The 22,814-nt window shown below is 39.0% G+C and overlaps 1 protein-coding gene across 7 annotated transcripts in view; it reads right to left on the bottom strand.

Moving 5' to 3' along the window:
- Positions 1 to 12,418, bottom strand: part of anks1ab (ankyrin repeat and sterile alpha motif domain containing 1Ab) — a 51,149-nt gene extending 38,731 nt beyond the window's left edge. For 3 of the 7 annotated variants that reach the window (XR_004105362.2, XM_031301939.2, XM_031301941.2), the window contains exons 1-2: positions 11,558 to 12,031; positions 520 to 592 (exon numbers count right to left, since the gene is read on the bottom strand). Coding sequence is in view for 6 of the 7 variants with exons in the window: in XM_031301939.2 (XP_031157799.1) it covers positions 520 to 592; positions 11,558 to 11,845 (361 nt within the window). In the remaining variant the exon portion in view is untranslated. Of the gene's footprint in view, positions 1 to 519; positions 593 to 11,557; positions 12,032 to 12,318 lie in introns of those variants that run through there. The other 4 variants (XM_031301940.2, XM_036002560.1, XM_031301942.2 and 1 more) reach the window with 2 other exon arrangements.
- Between the last annotated feature and the right edge of the window lie 10,396 nt (positions 12,419 to 22,814).

Raw genomic sequence — 22,814 nt, 5'->3', positions numbered from 1 at the left:
ATGAAGCGTACTATCAATTCAAGCCTTACTGAGATCTACAGTATAACTCCAGAAAACAAATATATGGCAGTGAGGGGAATTTAGAATTAGATTTCCCAGAAAGTGGAAACCTTGTGTGTAAGAAATAACAATAAGGTGCCAAAGAAATGTCAGCTTGAATCTCTGTGACTTATAAGGACAACGAAATTCCCATCCGTCCTCTCTGAAGGTGTGTTTGAATACTGAATAGCATCTTTTAGAAAAGCTGCTCACAAATGAAAGCAGTTACAGGGTGTAAAAAGTTTGGTTGCTGCTAACATAACATTACAGGGCTATCATGAATGCAGCACCAAGGGCAATTAAGAGCTTTATGAATGGTTAATGAATAAGACTCACTTAATTCCCCATACCCAGTTGTCATTTTGTATTAACCAACCAATAAATTACACACCACATAGTCATATCTCTGAAAATAAAAAAAATAAATAAAATAAAAAAAATGCTATCATCATGGAAACGTTATAGGTGGTGAGGCATTACCTGAACTTGGCTTGGGCTGTTTCTTTTGGGACGTTTCAATGCCTGCTCCAATCAAATTCATGATCTTCTCAATCTGTTAAAGAGAATAGGCATGAAACACAAGAAAATGTCAACAACTGCTAATGAAAAACAAATCAATACAGAACGTGGGGGATGTCAAAATTCTTAAAACATGCATTAAACTCCTGACTAACACTCCTCCATCCCACCACAACCAAACCAATTACAAAACAGGACCACTGAAGGAGCGACACTGTGTGAGGAGTTAGGACAGAGAGCTGCTGGTGCTAGGAGTATTGGGGAGGAGGCGGGCTGCTTTTTGAAATGATGGATTACAAGCAAAAGTCCAACGTGGACAGCAATTCAATGACTAACCTACTACTCAGCAAAACATAGCAGGGTGATAAGGTGAATTACAATCTAGAAGCTTTTGAAACTAAATTATTGAGGCATATACAGTCAAGCAAGTCCAAGCTGCACAAATTAACCCACCAGAGATTCAAATCTGTTGCGGACTGTTTTTTTTTGTGAGTATTTGATTGCTCTCTCAGACCTGTATTATTTAAGCTTCAGAGAAGAAGGCAACAGCTTACTGCAAGGTTAAGTGAGCACAATGCTGCATGCAGGAGATTACAGAGCAACTCAGAGAAGAGATGTTTAGGGGCTTAGAGCGAAAAATGTTTATTTAAGTAGTCTCTGGCTTTCCAGGAGAGTCAAAATACATTTCCAGCTTGTTTACTGTTTATTTGCTGGATAACTGAACAGGGACTCGAATTCCAACAAATATAGAAATGTAAAGATAGATGCAGTATGGTGTTGAGTGCTGTTAAAAATATAAGCATAACCATTTGTGGTTTTAGGGGGGTTAGGCTGATTGTCTGTCAAATTCACAGTGATGACAGGAAGTCACTGTGCGGGGAGGCAACTTTCAACAAGGAGACTGTTGTTCGTGTCCCATTTGAAAATAGAAAATAAAAGTAAACAATGATTCATTTTAACTTTATATAGAAAGCAAAACTACGTGATATTCTCGTCACGTGTGTAATTATGTCATGTACGTACGAACGTAAGTGAAATAACGTTACAAAAAAAAAGTACTGATCTTAACCCAAACCACAATCTTTTTCTAAACTTAAGTAAGTAATAAATAAAGCAGTAGCGGCCGTTACGTAAGGACAAACGACCCATGTGGTCTTATGGTTTGAAGGACTTTTTGGAATTGAATTACCGACAGACAGAGACAGGCTTGCTATGCTATGCTGCCTCATATTGAATGAACAGATATGTGAGTGGTATCAATCTTCTCTCTCGATCAATCTAACTCTCAACAACAAAGTGAATAGGCCTACATATAATTCCCAAAATGTTGAACTATTCCTTTAAATACAACAGCATAAAAACATGAATAAAGTGGGACCACTTACAGCAGGTTTAAGATGACTTGTTATCCCAATGTCCCATCTCTGTTCTCTCTTATTAAACATTCAAATACAAGGATCGTATTTCACTGATTTTATAAACCTCAATTGGAATAATTTCGAAGTACCCAATGTTATATTTCTTCCACATCTATCTCATATATGTCATGATATTCCGACTAAAACAAAAAGTCTGGAATTCATAATTTTTGATTAAAAATAATAACTCATCACTGGTAAAAGGGGAGCTACGCCCATTTTCAAAATTCATACATGTTATTCCTAAGGTATAAGACATATAAAACATATATGTAAACATGAACAACTCTCTCTAAAAACTAGTGTGCCAAAACTCAAATTTCTGATGTCATTAATTATAAAGTCTGGAATTGCTCCATGAGTTGGGTAAGATGTTATACTACACAGAGCACCCAGGGGGATGTTCTGAGAATATGGGTATATGTTCTGTGTCAGAACTGAGAACACTACAATAGAATAAAGCACATTCTCCCATTCATTGTCTACGGAGCAGCTCTAGACTTTATACTTGATGACATCACTAGTTTGAGATTTCTCTGGTTTCTAGCTTTCAGAGAAGGTAGCTCATGTTCACAAATACTGTTCAAACTTTCCAAGGCCATGGAAATAACACATTGGAATTATTAATTTAGGCGGTGTTCCCCTTTAAGTGCAAGCAGTTTGTCTACAGAGCACCACACTACTTACTGACACTTACTGACATGCTTCAAGGACAACAGGACGTCATGCACAGAACAAATGCACCTTCACCCATTATGAAGAGAACATGTTTATACATATTAAAGTGCCCATATTATGAAAAAATCACTTTTTCTGGGATTTGGGGTGTTATGTTGTGTCTCTGGTGCTTCCACACACATACAAACTTTGAAAAAAATCCATCCATGCTGTTTAGAGTGAGATACAGTTTCTGAATGTGTCCTGCCTTCAGTCTCTGGGTGAGCTGTTCAAAATCGGCACGGCTTGTGACGTCACAAGCAAAACGAGCAGGCTAACCGCAACCATCAGCTCGTAGCGTTAGCATGCTAACGCTAATGCTAACGCTAGCATGCTACCTCGTTCTCAGTAGCAAAGCACTGCTACAACACACACAAGTTCACCATAATCTACAAAAGAACTACTTACATGTGCGCCCTCATTTAGAAGTCTCCCAGCTAATCCTGCCTTGTAACTGACCGAAGTTGTAGAAACAGCCTTTCTTTTACTGTCTATGGAGCTAGCTAGCTGACATGATCTACATCTGAGCTACTGGGCATGTGCAGTGCAATCAAAGATAGTACAGAAGAAGAAGAAGAAAAGAGGTCTCACTCTGTAGCTAAAACAGAGACCAGCTGAAAAGAGGATCTGCAGCAGTGAGAGAGAGCACTGCAGTACAACACAAATATGGTGTTTTTTGAAAATTAAACCATGTAAACCTATTCTGGTACAACCTTAAAATACAATTATGAACCTGAAAATGAGCATAATATGGCTGCTTTAATAGCATTCAATATTATTTGACTATTGTAGAATAGAAAAGAGGATAGCTGCAAGTACATGCTTTATTGATTTAAAACATCACCAACACAGGTTGGGGTCCCCTAAAATGCTGTATTAAAACTATTGCAGATCAGGCTGGGGACTAAATTTAGAATCACTAGAGTAGTCTATTCACAATCAGCAATGAAGATCGTGAAGCCTGAAAAGCTGATTCTGCTTTCACAAGTGACACCAGAGACACAGCCAGGCTTATTTGATGTAATATTTAGTGTTTGAAAAAGCCCTATGTACTTTGCTAGTGGCATCAACACTGTGGAAAAGCCTTGATTCATTTGGAAGTGAGGCACGTGGGACGCGTGGCATATGCCTCCAGCAATGCAGACCTCACATTACTCTTTGAATTAACCCAGTTACATTCTATATCATACACACACATCAGTACTACATTACATCTGAGCTTAAGTGCACCTTTAATAAACCTGTCACCAAAATGCTGTCTCTAGGGAAACCAGCGTCATCATAGTTAAAGTGCTGAAATATTTCAGAACATCATGCACATGCAGCCTCATTCGCTCATTTGCCGTTTGGCACTGGGATAGGGTAGACATATATTGAATATATTTTTGTTATTCAAAAGAAATAATAATAACAGAACATTGTGGTCAAGTACATCAACCAAATTTTATACTTTTCATGAAATAGAGTTGAACGTAAACGTGAAGTTGAAAGCAAACTCAGGTCAATTGGTTGTTAGTTTTCCCATCCATCCATTAGCTATACCCGCTTATCCTTCAGGGTCGTGGGGAGACTGGAGCCAATCCCAGCTGGCATTGGATGAAAGGCGGGGTACACGCTGGACAGGGTTGACAGTCAATCACAGGAACAGACAACCATTCACGCTCACATTCACACCACATGCAAACGCCACAGTGCTACCAGAACCCGACAGTTCTAACCACTTGAACCACCGTGCCTCCCTTTAACTATTAAAACCACTTCAGCTTTAATCCACTTCAGCTTTTAACTTCAGCACATACAGATGACAGTCAGGTAACAATCAAGTTGTTAAGGAGTTTTTTTAAACCACATTAAAACCATATGGTTTGACATTTTATGAAATATGCTTATTTGCTTTCTTGCCGAGAGTTAGATGAAAAGATAAGCATATTTCAGAATTGAGTTTTCCTTACTGGACATGTATTAAAACGGGAAAGGTGCAGTTACCCTGACCTGCAAGCCAGCTCTGAACAGGAATTTTATAGACACAAAGAGTGCTTTCCAGTGAATGTTTTCTCAAACTTGAAACAGGTGAAAATGTATAGGAAACATGTTCTCTTTTTCGTCCAAGAGCCTGAGACCAGCCCCTCTGAAGAATGGTCTTGATTTAATTTAAGAGATTACGATTAGAGCACAAGCCCTTGGCGGTAAGATAATTATACTCTAGAGTACATAAATCCTTAGAAGAACTTAAGAAAAACTGTGGTGAAGGACTGGAGCTGGAAAACTTAAAAACAGACTGTGGACACTTTTTAGTACTTGATGGACTACAAAGTCAGGCCCAACTGGCCGAACTGCTACTGATCTTGGGTTTGTGATTTTGATTGGACCCAAGAAAGATCAGATGCATTTTATTTTTCAGGCAATCAAAATACAACAGATTGCTGATTTAAATCAACGTGGCTTCAAAATGTTAGAGACTGTGCTTGTCACTTTCAAGAGAGTTCCATATCGGCCTGGGGTCGGCCAGTTTTATCCTGAGTCAGCTAGCCTCAGTGAGTTCCTCTACAGGCCTTATTATATCAACATTCATTACGTGCTCCACTGCACCTGAATTATATATATACAGTATATACAAATGTGGCGCTGTTCCATTAGCCCCGAAATAATAAAATATACCAGGAAATTGAATATTCTAATGTAATTAGAATTAATTGGAAATGTTCCCAATTATCTATAAAATGTTTCCCGATTGTCATTTTGGCCCAAGTTTTTATAGTGCCCTTTTTTGGAAATGGCAAAGGGCACAGAGAACAGAAGAAAGGGTGAAAATGGTGCACATAAAATCAACTAATACAATAATTGCACAAGACAGTTATTGAGATGATCAATTCCAGCAGCCAGTATCAACAAAAATGAGTTACAGTACATTAACCTCAATGCCACCTCTATTATTATTAATCACTGTCAGCTATGGGCTTTGAAGAACACAATCATAAACCAGATCAATAAATCAGCAAATACAACAGAAGCCTATTTAGAAACCATAGCTGTGTCCCAATTGAACATTAAACACTTATTCTAATACAGTGCGTGACTCTTGATATTATACTTGCAGTCAGAATACAAGAAATGGCTATACTTTATTATTTTGTACCAACTGTATGGGACTTGAGCTGTCCATCATACTGTGAACACCACTGCCAATTAAACTTCAAAAGAGGAAAGCCAACTGTTTACTCCCATTTTTTTGTTTTACAACATGCTCCTGAAATTGCCTCACCATCCACAATTTAAGTTTTGAGCTGCTTCTCTATTTCATTTGTGCTCATTTGAAAAATTTAGCAAATTCAGTATAAATACTGACATATTTGAGTGCAGCAGTAACAGAGAGATGATATACTCTCAATTCATGTTGTGTTTTTAATTCAGCTTGGGATCTGTGATCTTCCTACCATCTTTCTTGCCTAGTCGACTACATGCTAGCTAAGAAGATAATGTGAAATAATCTTGAACAACATGCTTTAGCGATAGGGAGCACAATTTCGTCCACTGAGCCGATGTCTCCTGCAAATAAATGATGCAGTGAGCCCAAAGCAGAACAGATAATGGTAATGATGGATATAATAAACTAAGCCAAAAGGCTGCCTGCCTCACTGTCGCTGGCCTGGAAACAGGATTACCGCCTCAGTATCATTGTCAATAAAGACAGATGGGCCAGTAGCTCCTCACTATACAAGACCCAGATCCAGACAATTCTATCCAGCAGTCCTCATGATTTGGATTGATTTTATAATTGATTTATTTGACAGCTTTGAAACCACACACCATAAATAAAGCTATTAAGAATGATCATAGTAAAGTCATGACGGTCTTCATGGTGTACTGTATATGTGGCGAGGCATGGTGACATGAGTGTTTGGTTTTGCCTCATAGATGTATTCATCTGTTTGCAGGTAAATAATATAGTTTTTCATCATTCAAGTGTCAAACAAATTGTAGTCATATTAATTGTAAAGGAAAATAGCCTTTTTGTATTGATTTTACTTCCTGACTAACTGACTGACTTTAGTCAGGGACTGGTTGAACACCAGCTTGGGTCTTCATACATTACCTACTTTTTTATCAACCACTACATGAAAATAAATGTACGATTCTGCAGTACCACCTCAGCTGTATGATAGAGTATAATGTTACTTCATTTAGAGATTTTACCATGTAGTTATCCTGCATCCAGCTTGTCAGGTAGTGCTGGAATTGAGACTTAATGTTAGGTAATGCCAGATTATCACAAATTATATTGCTTAGTGTGTATTTTTTTCACCTGTACAAAAATCAACTCTAAACTTGAGGGGTAGGTAGGGTTTTATTTTATTAACAATTATTCTGCTGTTTATTTTTTTGATTAAACGTTTGGCCTATAAAGTGCCATGACAATTTCGGGAAGCCTAAAGTGAAGTCTTCAAATGTTTGACCAATAGTCCAAAAGATAGTCCCTACAGATATCTGATTAATTATCACATGAGAGGAAGAAAAGCAGCAAAACCTCACAAATGGCAAACTTGAATGATCAAATATTTGGCATTTTAGTTTGAAAAATTATTGAAACAATTAACCAATTATCACAATAACTGACAATTATTTTGCTGTAGATCAAATAATTGATGAATCGACTACTTGTTTCAGCAAAATGTCAGGGGCTTGAATCATTATTAAATGAACTTTCTTTTACAACATTATTGCATGTATATCTATACATACAGTACTTGGGCTATGTATTTTTGCAACTCCTACAAATAACTTAATATTACATTATTATTGATAAGCAACTATGTTTTTAGGAAAAGTAATTCAGCCTTATGATTGTCTCAGACCGTCCCCACCTAGAGAACAACCAAATAGGTTGATTGTGCAAGCAGCTCATAACACCCCATAGTTACGTTTCTTGTTAGGTGGTGACCTCTCTTGGCTGTAGTAATTATCGCGAGAGCAAACGAGTAAGCAAGGTGACAAAGAGCGCCGAATTCCGTGTAAGGAGGCAGGTTGGTGGTAACGGGGTGGTGGATGGGTCAAACAAACACAGGACTTTCAATCATTAGGCTGGGGTTCGTGTCCTGTGTGAAAACAACCAAGTCAACTGTTACTTTTTGAAATTACCGGAGTGTTACGGACGGAGTTTACTTTGTGACACAATGTTGTCCGTCACTTCGCATAATATCCTCATTTTAGTAGTTTTATGTGACTCGTTTTAAGCCAATCCCTGATGTTTTACTAACCTTAACTAAGGACTTTTGTTGCCTAAACTTAGTTCCATTCCACAACTTTACCTATGCGTTAAAACTGCGACCATTATGTTAAATAGAACGGTCACATGAATAAAATTTCTGCCACAGTCACGTGTTAGGGTCACATTTTTAAAACAGCAATGAAATGGTGAGAAATCTTAAGGGCAATGTGGCAGGTGAAACAGGACTGTGCCTTCTCCCACCCAGCCCCCACCAACACCCACACCACTACTCTGATATTCATGTACCACATCTGTCTAACCAGATCTTGGGATGTGTTCACTCTGCCGTGGCTCTCTATATGAATTATAAACCAGCTCACATGTACTTTGAAAATATTCCCTCTATATCAACTGGATTAACCAACATGAAGATGTTTTTTGTAAGTTCATTCTATTTCATTTTCACTGTGGCCAATTCAAATTTATAGATTTTGAAAATTAATTTTGATTTATACAGTAAGAGCTTTGTATATCTGCTTTCACACATTCAATTTCAAACTTATTAAAAAAGTGCATAAATCATATACATTAAAAAAGATTGTAATAAACCAAAAGTAACATAAGAAAATATGGGTATTTTCATCTACTTGTGTTATGTAAGACCAAAGCCATTACAGTAGTAGGTGTAGCAGCATATAAACACACACAAACTGCATGCACTTTAAAAGCTTGCATGGTAATGACCTGAGGAGTACTGCTGGGAAATTTAGAGTACACACACGAATGAAGCCACTCAAGCATCTGTAACATGTGCTTGTGTTAACCTTTGCCTTTTGAGTATTGAACAGATGTGGTGAAGACGTCAATCAACCTAATCATATATGCTATTTCTATTATTAGTACAGCAAGGTTATTATCTTAAAGGAAAAGGAGAAACCCACCTTAAAATACATAAACACATAAAAACATAGTGAAGGTAGTGTGGCTGTCAGTGTAGATTATGTCACATCTTCCAAATATAATAATATGACAGCCTTGAACCTTTTTCCTACAATAAATGACTCACTTTTTATTTTTTTTTACCAGTAGGCTATGCGATGTGATCATACATTAAACAATGATAAAGAGTGAGCATCCATACAGATGCCCCCAGTCAAATGTCAAAACAATCTTTTTTCTAATCCAACAAAAGCTGACAGGACAGGTAGAGGGTATCATGAATCTGAACCATAACACAGGGGTGAGAGTGAGTGAGAGTGAATGTGGTGTACTGTATATCTTTGAGGTTATCCATTGAGTATTTCCTTAATTAAAGTGTTATTTAATTAGACTAATGACACATCCAGAAGGCTAAACATGAGTATAAATGTACCCACACAGACTTAAATATTCAGCACCGTACAAATAGGACACCTGACCATTGTAGCTCTGTAAGTTGTTCAGAAAGTAAGTTGTCAGAAAGAAATCGACAAATACTGTTCTTCTCTTTGTTTAAAAAAAAGTCTAAATTGAAATACCAAGTGCTTTCACTACAAAACGAGCCAAAAAAAGGAAAAATGGTCAGCAGTTACACAAGCTGCCAGACATAATACAATTGAAAATGTATATATTCCACTGAAAATGTCAATGTGGTGTACTTTATCTCATAACTTCCTTTTTATGATAACAAAATCTGAATACCAGCATTTGTATTCAGTACTTTTGTTTTATGTGTGTGCATGTACTGGCATAGGCTATGTGTGTGCGTTTATAAATCTGATCTAAAGCCCAGCCTCTTGTGTTGCTTCAATGTTTGATGGTGGCTGATCGCTTCATGAGATATACTCACAAGCCAGAGTCAATTTTTGCCCTGACCACACACACACACACACACACACACACACACACACACACACACACACACACACACACACATAGTCCTAGACACTCAGGAGCAGCTGCAAAACAGGATGCCCTTGAGAACAGGACACCCCACCCAACATGGCCTGAATAAACAGTTTTTTAAGAGAGCAGAGGGGTGGAGCAGGGTACATGCACGGGACAGGGTTGGATGACAAAGAGAGGGATAAACAAAGCCAAGTAAAAGTTCAAGATGTCTAAGAACTCTGGTGACACCCAACTGCACTTGTTGTAAGGATGAAAAAGGTGCATGCTCCAACATACTGTAAAAGACAGACCCCTTTTACTGTATGTGACCATAACTTAGGCAGGGCTGTTGTCAAGACTGCTTAGGTCGAGTCCAAGACAAGCCCCAGTCCAAGTTTGAGCATTTTCAAGGTTGATTCAAATCCAAATAGGGAATGGAATCAGAATCAGAAAATGATTTATTGCTAAGTAAGTAGCACTTGTGAGGAATTTGCCTTTGTTGTTGGTGCAGAGCCTACATAAACATATTAAAGACCTAAAGACTAAGTCAATTCCTTTTTTCATGCATCATGCATCTATCTATCCATGCATCAGCAGCACCTGCTTTGCATTACATTGCTGTAAGTAGTGCTTCCTCACTTGTTTTTTCTACAACATATATTTGCCTTAAAGTTGCATTATTTGCAAAAATCACGATTACAACTGAAAAACGACTCACGAATGACAGGATAATAAAGAAATACTCAACTCAATAACTCTTATTATTTATTATAACTCTAACTTCCTTTTTGTCAAATCTGCAGATAAAATCAAATCAGCATAAAGTCAAAGTAGATAAGATAGAATTGCTCCCAAACGGCTTTTCACTGTAACTCAAACAAGTTGCTAACCAAGATATCGGTTGGTTATGACAAGATATTACACTATGCCAGAACATACCCTAATATTCTGAATAAGATGTTATATTTTGGAAATGTTCTAGTCTGCTGTGGACATTCAAAACATTTGCATAATTTTGCCTTTAAGCATGCTATAATAAAATATTATCATTGATCGACTGTTGTCCCTACAGGTTTAGACTATTGAAGTGCGTTTGGAGGTTTTGGTAAGAATTTATGATTAATTTCAGGGTCTTTGCAGTGCTTCGGGGTGTACTGCATTGACGCTCAAAAGTACTCAAAAATCACAAGTTAAGGCTAGTGGGGATAAGGGAGGAGGGGGGGGGGGGGCGGAGAGTGGATGGTGTAAGATGGAGCAAAGGATCCAGAGGAGTGCAGGAGGAGACAGTGGAAGCGTGGGTTGGCCCCTGAGACATGTACTGAGTGGATGTGGAATGACAGCACAAGCCCAATTAGTTTTGGATGCCGAGCTGCTACAGGGAGGTCGGTGCAAGTGATCAAGCCATTCATGCATTCAAGCACTCACCCACAGGCACTCTACGCCAACAGCCTGGGTAGAGTTACTACAGTCTATCACTGCTTCTGCTGGACTCCTGGTCACTCTCATACTGCTGCCTCTGCTTTCCTTCCTTCCTTCCCTCCTTCCTTCCTTTCTCTCTCCTGAAACATGCTGCTTCCCCATTCCCATTTCTTTCTTTTTTTCCTCACTAATCCTCAGTTGCATCTCTCATCGGCCTCTCTTTTTTCACACCCATTCACCCTCGCTAACACACTCTCTCCTAAGGACATTAAACCACTCTACTTGAAAGCCTGAGCCTTAACAATGACACTGCCACTCCCTCTGTCATATACACACTCCCACTGGTTTCCCATCCCCAGAGTTCGAGTATTACCTCATCCCACTCAGAGGCAAAAGAAGGCATGCGCTCCATGGACAGCTGCCCAGAGCTGCAGTTAGACACGGACCCACTGCGGCCAGACAGACCGCCATCCTCCTCTCCGAGTGGTGACGCCAACAAGTCAGAGTCCGACTTGGACAAACTTCGAATCAATCCCAGGTCTGCAGGTCTGAGCGCTACCACCGATGCAGAATCAGCGGACACTTCTCTCGAGTCCTTAATGTCAGCTTTTGGATTCTGGATCACCTTGGCGGGGTTGGCATTCTGTGTGCACTCTGCCATTGTTTTGGAGCTGCCAAGTGCAGCTCAGGGTCCACAGTTTCCTGCAGTATTCTGCAAAATTCTAGTAAAGCCAGTCAATTGTAGTACTGAAAGACACAGATTAATAAACTATATAAGTATCGTATACTTGAGTAATCTGCCTTTAACTCATACAAAGTGCTCCTGTTTGGAGGGAAAGGAAGCATGTGAGTGAGAGACTTGTTGTGCACAGAAACAATGATAACGGTCCACCCACAGTTGTATCCTGTTGCCCTCCCATTAGTGACTGGCTGAGTCAAAGAGTCCCCCTCCTTTTTTGATACACTCTCCCCTATCCACTTAGGCTGTTTTAGGCCATGTATCTACAGTAATGTGGTCATCTTAAGAAGTCATAGAAAACCAGCATTATAAAGCCTGATGTCTGATGGTTAAAAAGGTAAACGCATCACATATCAGCTGAAATAAAAGATGTCCTCATTTCTACATCCTCTTACCTGCTGACTTTTGTATCCCTGGTGCTTTCCCTGCTCCGTGTTTTGGTGTCTGTCCTGTTCTGAGGTTGTTTCCAAACTCTCCAGGAGGACCAGCTCTGTCCCGTACTGAGGATCAGAGGACGGGAGGATCCCAAAGCCTGGCCTTATTCAGACTGACAGCTGGGGTAATCAGGTTACTGACGCACTGGGTGGCTGCTCCATTTCAAAGGAGGGAGAGTCGGAATTCCTCCTTTTCTGTCTGTGTGTGTCTGCAAGAGACTGAGGTTACTGAGCTGAGCTTAGTTTATCTATCTATCTATCTATCTATCTATCTATCTATCTATCTATCTATCTATCTGTCTATCTATCTATCTATCTATCTATCTATCTATCTATCTATCTATCTATACTTCTTTGCCCAGTGAAGCAGAATATTTTGGGTGCTCCTCTGGATGTGTATCCTATTTGTCACTCTACCTGACCAGGAGCTTCAGCTCTGATATACTTTCATGCACATATTTTACAGTCACAAATCCAGTCCAGGCCAAAGTGCCAACACTTAACAGTGTCGAAACACAGATTTTGATGCCAAAATCATTAGATTACATAAATTTTCTCTACTTCTCTGTGATATATTTGAAGAAAAATATCTTACTGATATAATTTACCAAACCATAAATGCAGTAAAGTTTTTTTTATTGTGACTTGGATGTATAAGGGAAAAATTAACTCTTGGGATCTGCAGAGGAGAAGAAAGAAACATCAAGATAGGAAATGTTGATGATATGGGAGGAATGTAGAAAAGATCTCACACACTCAGTGCTATTCATTTATTTGAGTCTTCTCAAAGGGAGTTGATGCTGACAAAAGAGTCTCTTGTGAAGCATCCTTAACATTCACAGGCAACCGTAGCCATGCACAGCGTGCCTCTGCGCCCTGTGCCCTCAATCAGCCAAGTCCCTTGCATGCTCACCTCTTCCCTATGGGCAGCGCTGGTACGTGCATGACAGAAAAGATAACATCCTTCGCTCGCCAAGGATGGCTCACACAGCCACACACAGCTTAGCTGGCAATAACAAAAGCCACATCTAATGAAGCAAGTTGAATTGCACATTTTGATCTCTATGACTGTGATGAGGATGAAACAGTTTAGGTTATCCACATATTCTGTGTCATTTTAAACAATAGAGGCTCTGGAATACAACATGTTTCAAGATAATGATGTCTTCACGGCATATTAGAGTGACTAAAATAAAACATGCATCCCCTCCCTCAGCTGGCTGGCTGCTGAGCCTCGGGCTAAAGACAGTGGTGACTCATGAACGCTGTTCTCCAACAAAGACATGCACACTGTGCAAGTCACAGAGAGACAGCACATACAGTAAACACACACACACATACACACACACACACACACACACACACACACACACACACACACACACACACACACTGGAGTGCAGTGTTTCATGTGCACGGTGTCTGTGTGTATGGGCTGTGTGCACCTTAATAGTTTGTGCTCCCTGACACACAGATGCCTTTTCAGGATTCTTGTGCGTGTTTGTAATTGTACCATGTGGCCCCACGTCCACAATTGACTTTTTTAATAACAATGCACAAGTTCTAAAACCACTTTTCTCACCACTTACCAGCTCACCAGCTTTATAAATCATAATCCTTCTCTGCAATTTTGGCGCCCTGCAGTTTCCACCTGATCAGCCAACATTATGGAGAAGGAGAATGAGGCCACTGGGTAAAAGATCTAATAAAGTTAATCAACCTTGGAAGCTATTACCTTCAGATAGGCTGTTTGGCTTCAAAACAAATCTGGAAGTGGCAACAAAACTCCAAATCAGCCTCTCATGAACACCATAAAATGTGCTGTACGATTGTATGCCTGGGAATCTACAGACCTAAATGACAGTTATAGACCTATGCTTCACTCTCTGAAATACCATAGTGCGTTGTTTGGCTTGTGTTTTTCTCCTTGGAGAGTTTGAGCGGACGTTAACCAGAGAGTCACTGACAAGAATGTTCTAATGCTAACCCTTTAGGTCATCTGTTCCCCGAGGCGGCAGGGACGTCATTCTTCCGAGCTTTCATTTTCAGAGCCCCGAAATGTGGGAATTTGTACTGTCAGTCACTGAACAAGCAGAGAAATCCTAGAAATAATAATGTGCTAGATCAAGTTATGCTTATACAACACTGTAAATAAAGAGGTAATTTCACAGGCCAACAACATAAACAGCAAATGCATTTTGAAATAAGTAAAACAGTGATGTTGATGTGGTGATGCATTATTTTGGAGATATCAAACACAGATGTCTCTCTTTGAAACAACATCATCAAATATGACTTTGTTGTAAAAGTAACTTCAAAGTTGAGGGATAAAATAAATCACTTCAATAGAGGCAACAGAAAATCTACTAGCTCAGAATGGCTAAAGGTGCGGCTACTGTGAAAGCTTTCCAACAGACGAACAGAGCCGACCTCTCAGCAGTGACATGGGAGGGCAAGCATGCATGGCTGAGTGAAGACGCAGCGCTGCATATCCATCAGTGAGAGTGTGATAGAGACAGAGAGACTGGAGGGTGGAGATACAATCTTTTCTCAGTGTCTAACTGGGTGTAGGTAATAATCATATTGGGTTAGTCTGTGAATTTCCTCAAATACTCTCTTATCAATAACATCTTCAAAATCTTTAGGTTGTGAGAAAATCGGCATGAGGTTCCCCACAGAAAAGGGATCTGACAAGTCTCTACTGGTTTACAGGGGTTTACTGACATTTTAGCCACCCTTGCGGCACTGCTCTATGGATCTCAATGTTGGTCGGTGGTTTTTTAGTCAGTCGCAACAATTATTGGATGTATTGCTGTGAAATTTGGTACAGACATTCATGGTTTTCAGATAATAAATCGGTCAAAGTTTTCACTTATTTTGTCAATTATCTTAACATTTTCAAGATGGATTGGCACAGAATCTTTTGTACAAACAGTCATGGTCCTGCGACAATGAAACCTAATGACTGTGACTAAACCATGAGGTTCATATCTGTGGTTTTAAGGGAAATATTCTTGACAACTATTATGACTTACTATTACAAGGGATTGCCATGAAATTTCATACAGACAACTTTGGTTACTTTTAATCTAGCACTATCATCAGGTCAAAATCTAAAGGTGTCCAGTACTTTGGTTTATGACGGAATATTTTACACATTGATCAACCTAATATACATCATCATTGCGAGCATGTTAGCATTCTGATGTTAGGATTTAGCTCAAAGCCCCATTGTGGCTATCTACAGCCTCACAGAGCAGGCATGGCTGTAGACTCTTGTCCCATGCATGGAGGCATAGAAATATAAATCTGAAGGCTCGAAGAAGTGTTGATAGCCTGCAGATGCCTTTGAACAAGATCCATTGTTGTGACACTGTAAAATAGAGAGCAATCAATCCTGAGTGGGGCATTTCAGCATTGTTGCCATGAATTCACACCTTCAAAAACTGGTTATCAGTGATGTTATTACAGCATATATAGTGTATCCTTTTCAAATGGAAAACATTTTTTTTGGTCTGGTGTGATAAGGGATTGCTCATTCTTTTCTATCACGCTGCATTGCATCATGTGCCACAACAACCGCTGCCGGCCACATAAAGATAAAATTTTACAGATAAATTCAGTTTGCTGGAAAGATAAGAATCACCGTGGAATCCAGCTGTAGTTCCTTCATTTGTATGTAAGATGAGAAACGATGGCATGATAGAGGGATGCGTGTGCATGCAGTTGTGTGCTCACCTGCAGCGTATTCATGTATGCATGCATGCACGTATGTGTGCACATGTATGTGTATGCACGGATGGGTAAATGTTTGTGTTGAAGACAAAGGCACGCAGTGCTTCCTGAGTTGGGTTATTGCTCTTGTTATTGCTCTCAGTGAAAACGCTGGGCACAGCTCCATGTTTCTGAATTTCCCATCAGGGGCGTGATGATGACAATGGCCACTGACAGATTCCCTGTTTTATGAAACTCCAACATTTTTCAATTGAATCTAATAACAATCCGCTGTGTCTTATCAAAGGTACATGGGGAGAAAATGAAGGAGGGACACATTCAAATTCAGAGGGAAGAAATGGGACAAAGGGAATGAGTGAGCAAGAGATGCCACAGAGGAGAACAGGTAGAGCAAGCTGTTCTCATGAAGTACACTGGCCACTTTAGTAATCCACAGATAATGTTGACAGTTCACAGGCAGGTCACTTTCAGTGTAACACCACCATAATAGCTGCCCTTGACAAGCTCTATATCCAGAGAGTACTGGTGATGTATGTGGTAATGATAAAGATACTGGCAGTCATGAATCAATCAGACATGCTTGATATATTCAGCTGAGAGTCAAGAAAGTGATACTGTAAGACAATCCACTTCCATTATTATACGGCTCACACAGCACTTTAAGATTAGGAACACCCATTGAGAATAAAGACATTAATCAATGTTCATTGTTGAGGGAAAATCCATTTATAAAAGAAGAGTTTGCATGTCGTCAAGGTGCAAAATACTATAGGAACATCTTTTGATTATTACGTTGCACTCTTTGTTGCACAAACCATGCCTACTGTCTCGAATCTCTTTAACAAGTCATTCTTTTATGTGCACAAGTGTATTGCTTTGGTTAAATCTGCCTTCATCCTTATATACACAGCGCTTAGCCAAAGGCTTTTAGCCTTTTTAACTTCTGAACATCAAGTAATTTTAGAGAGTAAGAATCCTCTCCTTCCTTAAAAATAGACTCTGCCCTTGTCTCTATATTGAGCACATTTTTAGAAGCAATTTCACTTGTTGCTGGATTAAAAGGCAAGATAGCAATCTTGTATTCAGTCCTAGCTTTCTGTCATGGATGAAAATGTGACTTCACAGTAGATTTTTGTTTTAACCTCGATTTACCTGCTCGTTCTTTTTTTTTTAGAAAGAGAAAATGTTCTTGCTGTTTTGTGCACAAGAAATATGTCATTCTTTATCTTGGAAATCTTAGTCACTCATAACTACAAATGTGAAAATGAGCAACTCGTCAGAGAAGTTGTAGTACAACATGGCACTAAAAGAAGAAAGTCAGTGAATTGTCAGAAAAGGAAGAAAAAAATGTGAAAAAGATGACTACCTCAAATATTTGGCAAGTAAGCACAGAAAGAACAATACCCAACAATGGAAAGCAGTCTCTCGCATACTTTGATAAAGACGAGTTTTGCTCATTTCTAACAAGAGCTGAGTCCTTTTATTAAAAACCATTACATGCATGAATGAGCTGGTAACCGATGATGGGTTTTTCAATGCCACCTTGGGCGCATAGTGACTGGCAGAAGGGAACAAAAGAAATGTCTGTAGGGGAGATAACCAGAGAGCTTCCCGATAGAAACAATTTAGGATACATGAAGCAGTTTTTAAGTATGCCTCTGAGGCTGGAAAAGAACTGCTTTGTGAAACTTCTCTCATCTCTGCTTGCTGGTAATCTTCCACAATCATTATGGATAAAACTGCACCTTCATTTTGGATTCATCATGTTGTGTGTTGGTGTACAAGTGCTGAACTGAAGGGTTTTAAGATTGTTCATGCTGCTCCTAATGAGAAGACAGACAGTGAGAGTGGGAGCAGGAGTGAGAGGGTGCATCCACATTTATTTTATGCCTGCACAGCACGGCACACATGCCTGACTGTAGAAACTCAGAAATACAAGATGACTTCTTCTCAAGCTACACTGTCATTTTCAGTCTTTTGGCAGAGAAGCAGTAACTTTAGAAGCAGTGAAGTTGAAAAAAAATGTTTGAGAATTTCAGGCTGGCAAACTGCATAACAGATACAGAGGTTGTAAGCCTTCATTTTATGCCTTTTTTAGGCTAATTATTATACTAAAGTAATTTAGATACTGAACTCTGTGTTTGGGTAATATTCACAAATGCAAGTATCCAACACCAAAATGTCCATTTAGCTTTCATTTAACAATTCCTTTAGGAAAATAAATGTTATTTTGCTTGTTATCTTTTTTTGCATGTGGATCTATATTATTATTTGTATTTAAATCAATATCTTTCTATCATCTACAATTTAATACACTTAAATAGGTTATTTAAATGTAGCTTACCACACCAAATAGCATGAATACCCCCATGCAAAGTCACACACAAGATGAGATGACAGTTAGTTGCTGGGCGGCTAAGGGTTAGGGTTGGGGTAAGCTAGTTACGTTAGTTTAAGCTGCTACTTAGTTTTTTTCCTACATCATGATTAGATTTAGCTACTGCTTCAATTTATTATGTGGAATAAAACACTGAATAACCAACATGTCAGTTCATCAGAATGTATAACAACAAACAGTTCATCAAAAATAAACAACAGTTATAGCTAAGGCTATAGCTTTCATTTGATTTAGCTGTAGTGTAGTTACTGCGATTAGCTTGGTTTTTAGCATTAGCTTTGGTTTAGCGTTTAACTTTTGTAGTCACTGCAACTTTTCATGCTGTTTTCAGAGAAATTATACATTTCCATGGAATAATGTTTTGTATATAGTAAAACAGATGTCACAAAGTCAGGTTCCCGTCTTAGCTCATTTTTTAACAAATATAATGTAATATACAATAATATATAATATTAATGTAATACATATTAAACCAGATTTAATAAAAAGCATGGTTCTAAGAGTAGGGGCTCGGTAGCTTTTAAGAGTAGGCCTTAATTTACTGAAATAATAACTGAATGTTAAGCTGCGTTTCCGTCAAACACTTTCGGTATAGTAGGCTACCTTTAGAACCTTACATAATGTAACCTGTATGGACATGTACCAAAACACTTAATCTGTTCTGCGTTTCCACCGCCGACAGTACTCTTAAATGTAGGCAGGGTTGTAGGATGGAAATAGGCGATGACAGCCATGCAGTGAGAAACGAGCAGAAAACCCTTTTTATTCCATCCAGCTCTCGCTGTATTTCCTCGTCAGTGACAATGCAGAGGAACGTCTGCACCAATCACAGACTGCAGTGTTTCTAGCTTCACCTTTAGTATCAGATCAGTGTGCTAGGTAACTCAACAAAGTGGTAATGAAAAAACAGAACGGAATAGAGTGGTTCTATTGGTACCATCCACAACTTTTCAATGAAAACACAAAAATAACCGTTCTAATGTGTAACGAACTGAACTGAACCGAACCAGACTGCTTGGAGGAAACGAGTATATGTGTGCATGTCTTTTTAGAATAGAAATAAAATAAAATAAATGGGTCAGTCAGTGCAACAAATCAAGGGAAGGTAAATTAAACCACTTACAATGGTTCTGGAAGAACATTTCATGAACACAGTGGCAAAATAAGTTTTAGACTAAAAAGCAAAGGAAACAAGATTTTCTTGCAACAAAGTGATAAGAAAGGCAAAAAATAATCTTTATGATGGCACATCAGTTATGGGCCCGGGACACTCGCTAAAGGCAGACATTTGCAACTACTTTTATATGCATGTATGGATAAGAACCATCTGTTTGAGGTGATGAGGACCCTGATAAAAAATTCAAGTCCTTTAGTTGGAGGTGAGCTTATATGAAATATGTATCAAGTCAAGTTATTCCAAATTTAGACTTTCAGAATTGTGGAAAACAAAACACTCCAAAGGAGACTATAATAATAGGATCACCTTACACTGTAATCCAGATTTAGTTGTAATTTTTACTGGTCACTACTTATTATTTAATGTTTTGTTAAAAAAACATATTCATTACTAAATCACATTAGTTGTTTGTAATAATCAGCTTAGGTATGCAGTGCACAGATCATATTAAGCCGAGATAACTAAGGATGCTAAGTTTCTGTAAGGGAGGGGCGGGGTCATTTGAACTGTGCTGCGCTGAAGCGATGCAAAGGCTCATGGGAAAAATATATGTTCTAATGGTTTCTGTTCTAGTTAAGTGTGTTTAAATAATGTTCTGTTGATGTTTTGGGTGTGCATTTATGTCACCTGGGTTTTAGTTTTGTATGGTTGATTTAGTGTTCATGTTTAACTACATTTATTGTTGTACCATGACCGAGACCCGGGTGGGGACTGATGGGGTCTGGGCAGTGGCAGTGTGTACAGATTGAAAACTAGTAACGCTGTTCTCTGAGTGAAACTGATCACGCAGCACACTACATTGAGAAATACAATTCTTATGTGTGAACTGATGTCATCATGCTTTAGAACAAATGTATTGAATATGTTCATCTTAAAAGTAGATTATCATAAAAGAAAAACAATGTTTATATAATCAAATTAATACCAGTATTGATAAGTAACCCAATATTTATATTTGTTATGTTTCTTTGCATGTTTGAAGCTATAGTGCACATGTTCTGTCTCTCCCATGAGGAATTCTAAGTAATGACAACCAAATTTACACAGCATTCACATGATACAAGCCTTCCATGATCGCGCACCACCCCCAACACCCCTCCTCTACGTAGTTACTAGTAACCAAGGAGGACACAGAGGATTAAAACAAAATCAGAAGAGGTAATTATCTTTACTTGATTTCCTGCGTGCAAAAGTCCTCGGATGACACCAGTTTCTGAACATAGCCATACTGAGAAATACAGAGAGAGTTGTGTTGAGCTGATAGTCTTAATTAGCTTTGTATCAACTCATTTGGCAACGGCTGGAATGTAGTGTTTATATATATGACGTTTATTAATATAAAAAAAGTTACGCACTAAAGCTTTAATTTAACATGCTTATTTTAAACAACACTCAAGAAAAAAATAATGTATGTTTACTAATGATTTTTAGTAATGACTCCTAAAGTAAACTTGATTGTCTACTGCATCAACCTACTGCTCTCTGTTAATACAACTTGATCGTTAAGTTTCACCTTGTGTAAAAACTTAAAGGAAAATTCTAGTAAAGTCAACTAATTTGGGATAACAGTGTATGTGTACTTTTTTCATCCACTTCAGCTTCTAAAAATGACCTTTTACTGTCTGTATGTAAATGTGTGACCACATACAGCTTCTTTTTTTAAAACAAAACCAAGAAAGTTGCTTCAAAAAGGAGTCAAAATGAATTAAAGCTACAAGCAGCGATGGACGGGCCCTGGCGCCTCTGCGTGTGTCGGGGTTACTAGCGGACGCCGCTCCTTGCGACCGTGCATTTGCACTCAGACACTGCAAATCGTCACCAATGAAAAGGGAACTCCCTGCTGAGTTCAACGATACCTCACACAAGACTCTACGTCATACAGTTCATTAGCTGTGAAAGGGGGCGTGGCTTAAACATAGGGGGCGGGCCAAACCATCACCAATGAAGAAGGAAGTCTCTGCTGAGTTCAATGATACCTCACACAAGACTCTACCTTAAACGGTTCAAATGTTATGAAAGGGGGCGTGGTTAAAGTATAGGGGGCGGCTCAGTATTATGTGTCGACCACACCTTATAAGTTTCATGTAAATCGGATGTTTGTCATGTAAGGCGCATTTCCTGTTGCCAGCGGGGTGCGCTATGACCAAAAGTAAATATTGGCCTGTAGATGTCCTCAGTGAGAAATTTCGGGCAGATATGACAACGTACACTCAAGTTACAACTATTTCTTTGTTCATCGCTAAACACTCAAAATGGCCGCCACGCCCACACCGTTTGACGAAAAGTTTTTCTTTTAATAACTTTTCATCTTTAAGGTGTTGAGATGGTACAGATCACATTTGAAGTCCGCCGGATGAAATCTCTAGGAGGAGTTTGTTAAAGTATAGCACCTTGACTTTTAGGCCTACTTCCTGTTGCCACTAGGGGGCGCTATGACTTTAAGTAAATATCGGCCTTTATTTGTCCTCAGGGTTGGACTCTTATGAATCCTGAAAAGTTTCGAGCCAATTGGACAATGTACACTCAAGTTACACCCACTTTTTTTTTGATGGCTAAACATCATGGCCACGCCCTATGACGAAAAGTTTTTCTTTTAACAACTTTTCATCTTTAACATCTTAAGATGGCACAGACCGAATTTGAAGTTGATCGGATGAAATCCCTAGGAGGAGTTCGTTAAAGTACGACGAGGAAATGGCCAAAATCGCACTAATTTTGAACTTTGAAATCAAAATGGCGGACTTCCTGTTGGGTTTAGGGTATGGCTCCAATGACGTTTTTTGTACATCTTGACATGTTACATATGTGTACCAAGTTTCGTGAGTCTACATTAAACGCACTGCAGGGGCTCAATGTTTTAACTTTGTAGGAGGCGCTAGCGAGCCATTTTTGTGCGCCTATTCCCAACCCTTAAAATACATAAATTAGCACCAGACTTGATACAACCGCGAATTTTGGTGAGTTTTTGAATATGTTAAGCCCCTCAAAAAGCCAATTAATTTGCTGTAATAATAATTCCTTCAGTTTTAATAGGGCCTTCGCCGCTGTCAGCGCTCGGGCCCTAATTAAAGCTGCAAGCAGCGTTGGACGGGCCCTCGAGCCTCTGTGCATGTTGGGGTTACTGGTGGACGCCGCTCCTTTGCGACC

The sequence above is a fragment of the Sander lucioperca genome, chromosome 6, assembly GCF_008315115.2.
Source record: "Sander lucioperca isolate FBNREF2018 chromosome 6, SLUC_FBN_1.2, whole genome shotgun sequence".
Classification (NCBI taxonomy): Eukaryota; Metazoa; Chordata; class Actinopteri; order Perciformes; family Percidae; genus Sander; species Sander lucioperca.
Note: the sequence above shows the minus strand (reverse complement) of the source record. Positions and strands in the feature narration are given on the sequence as shown.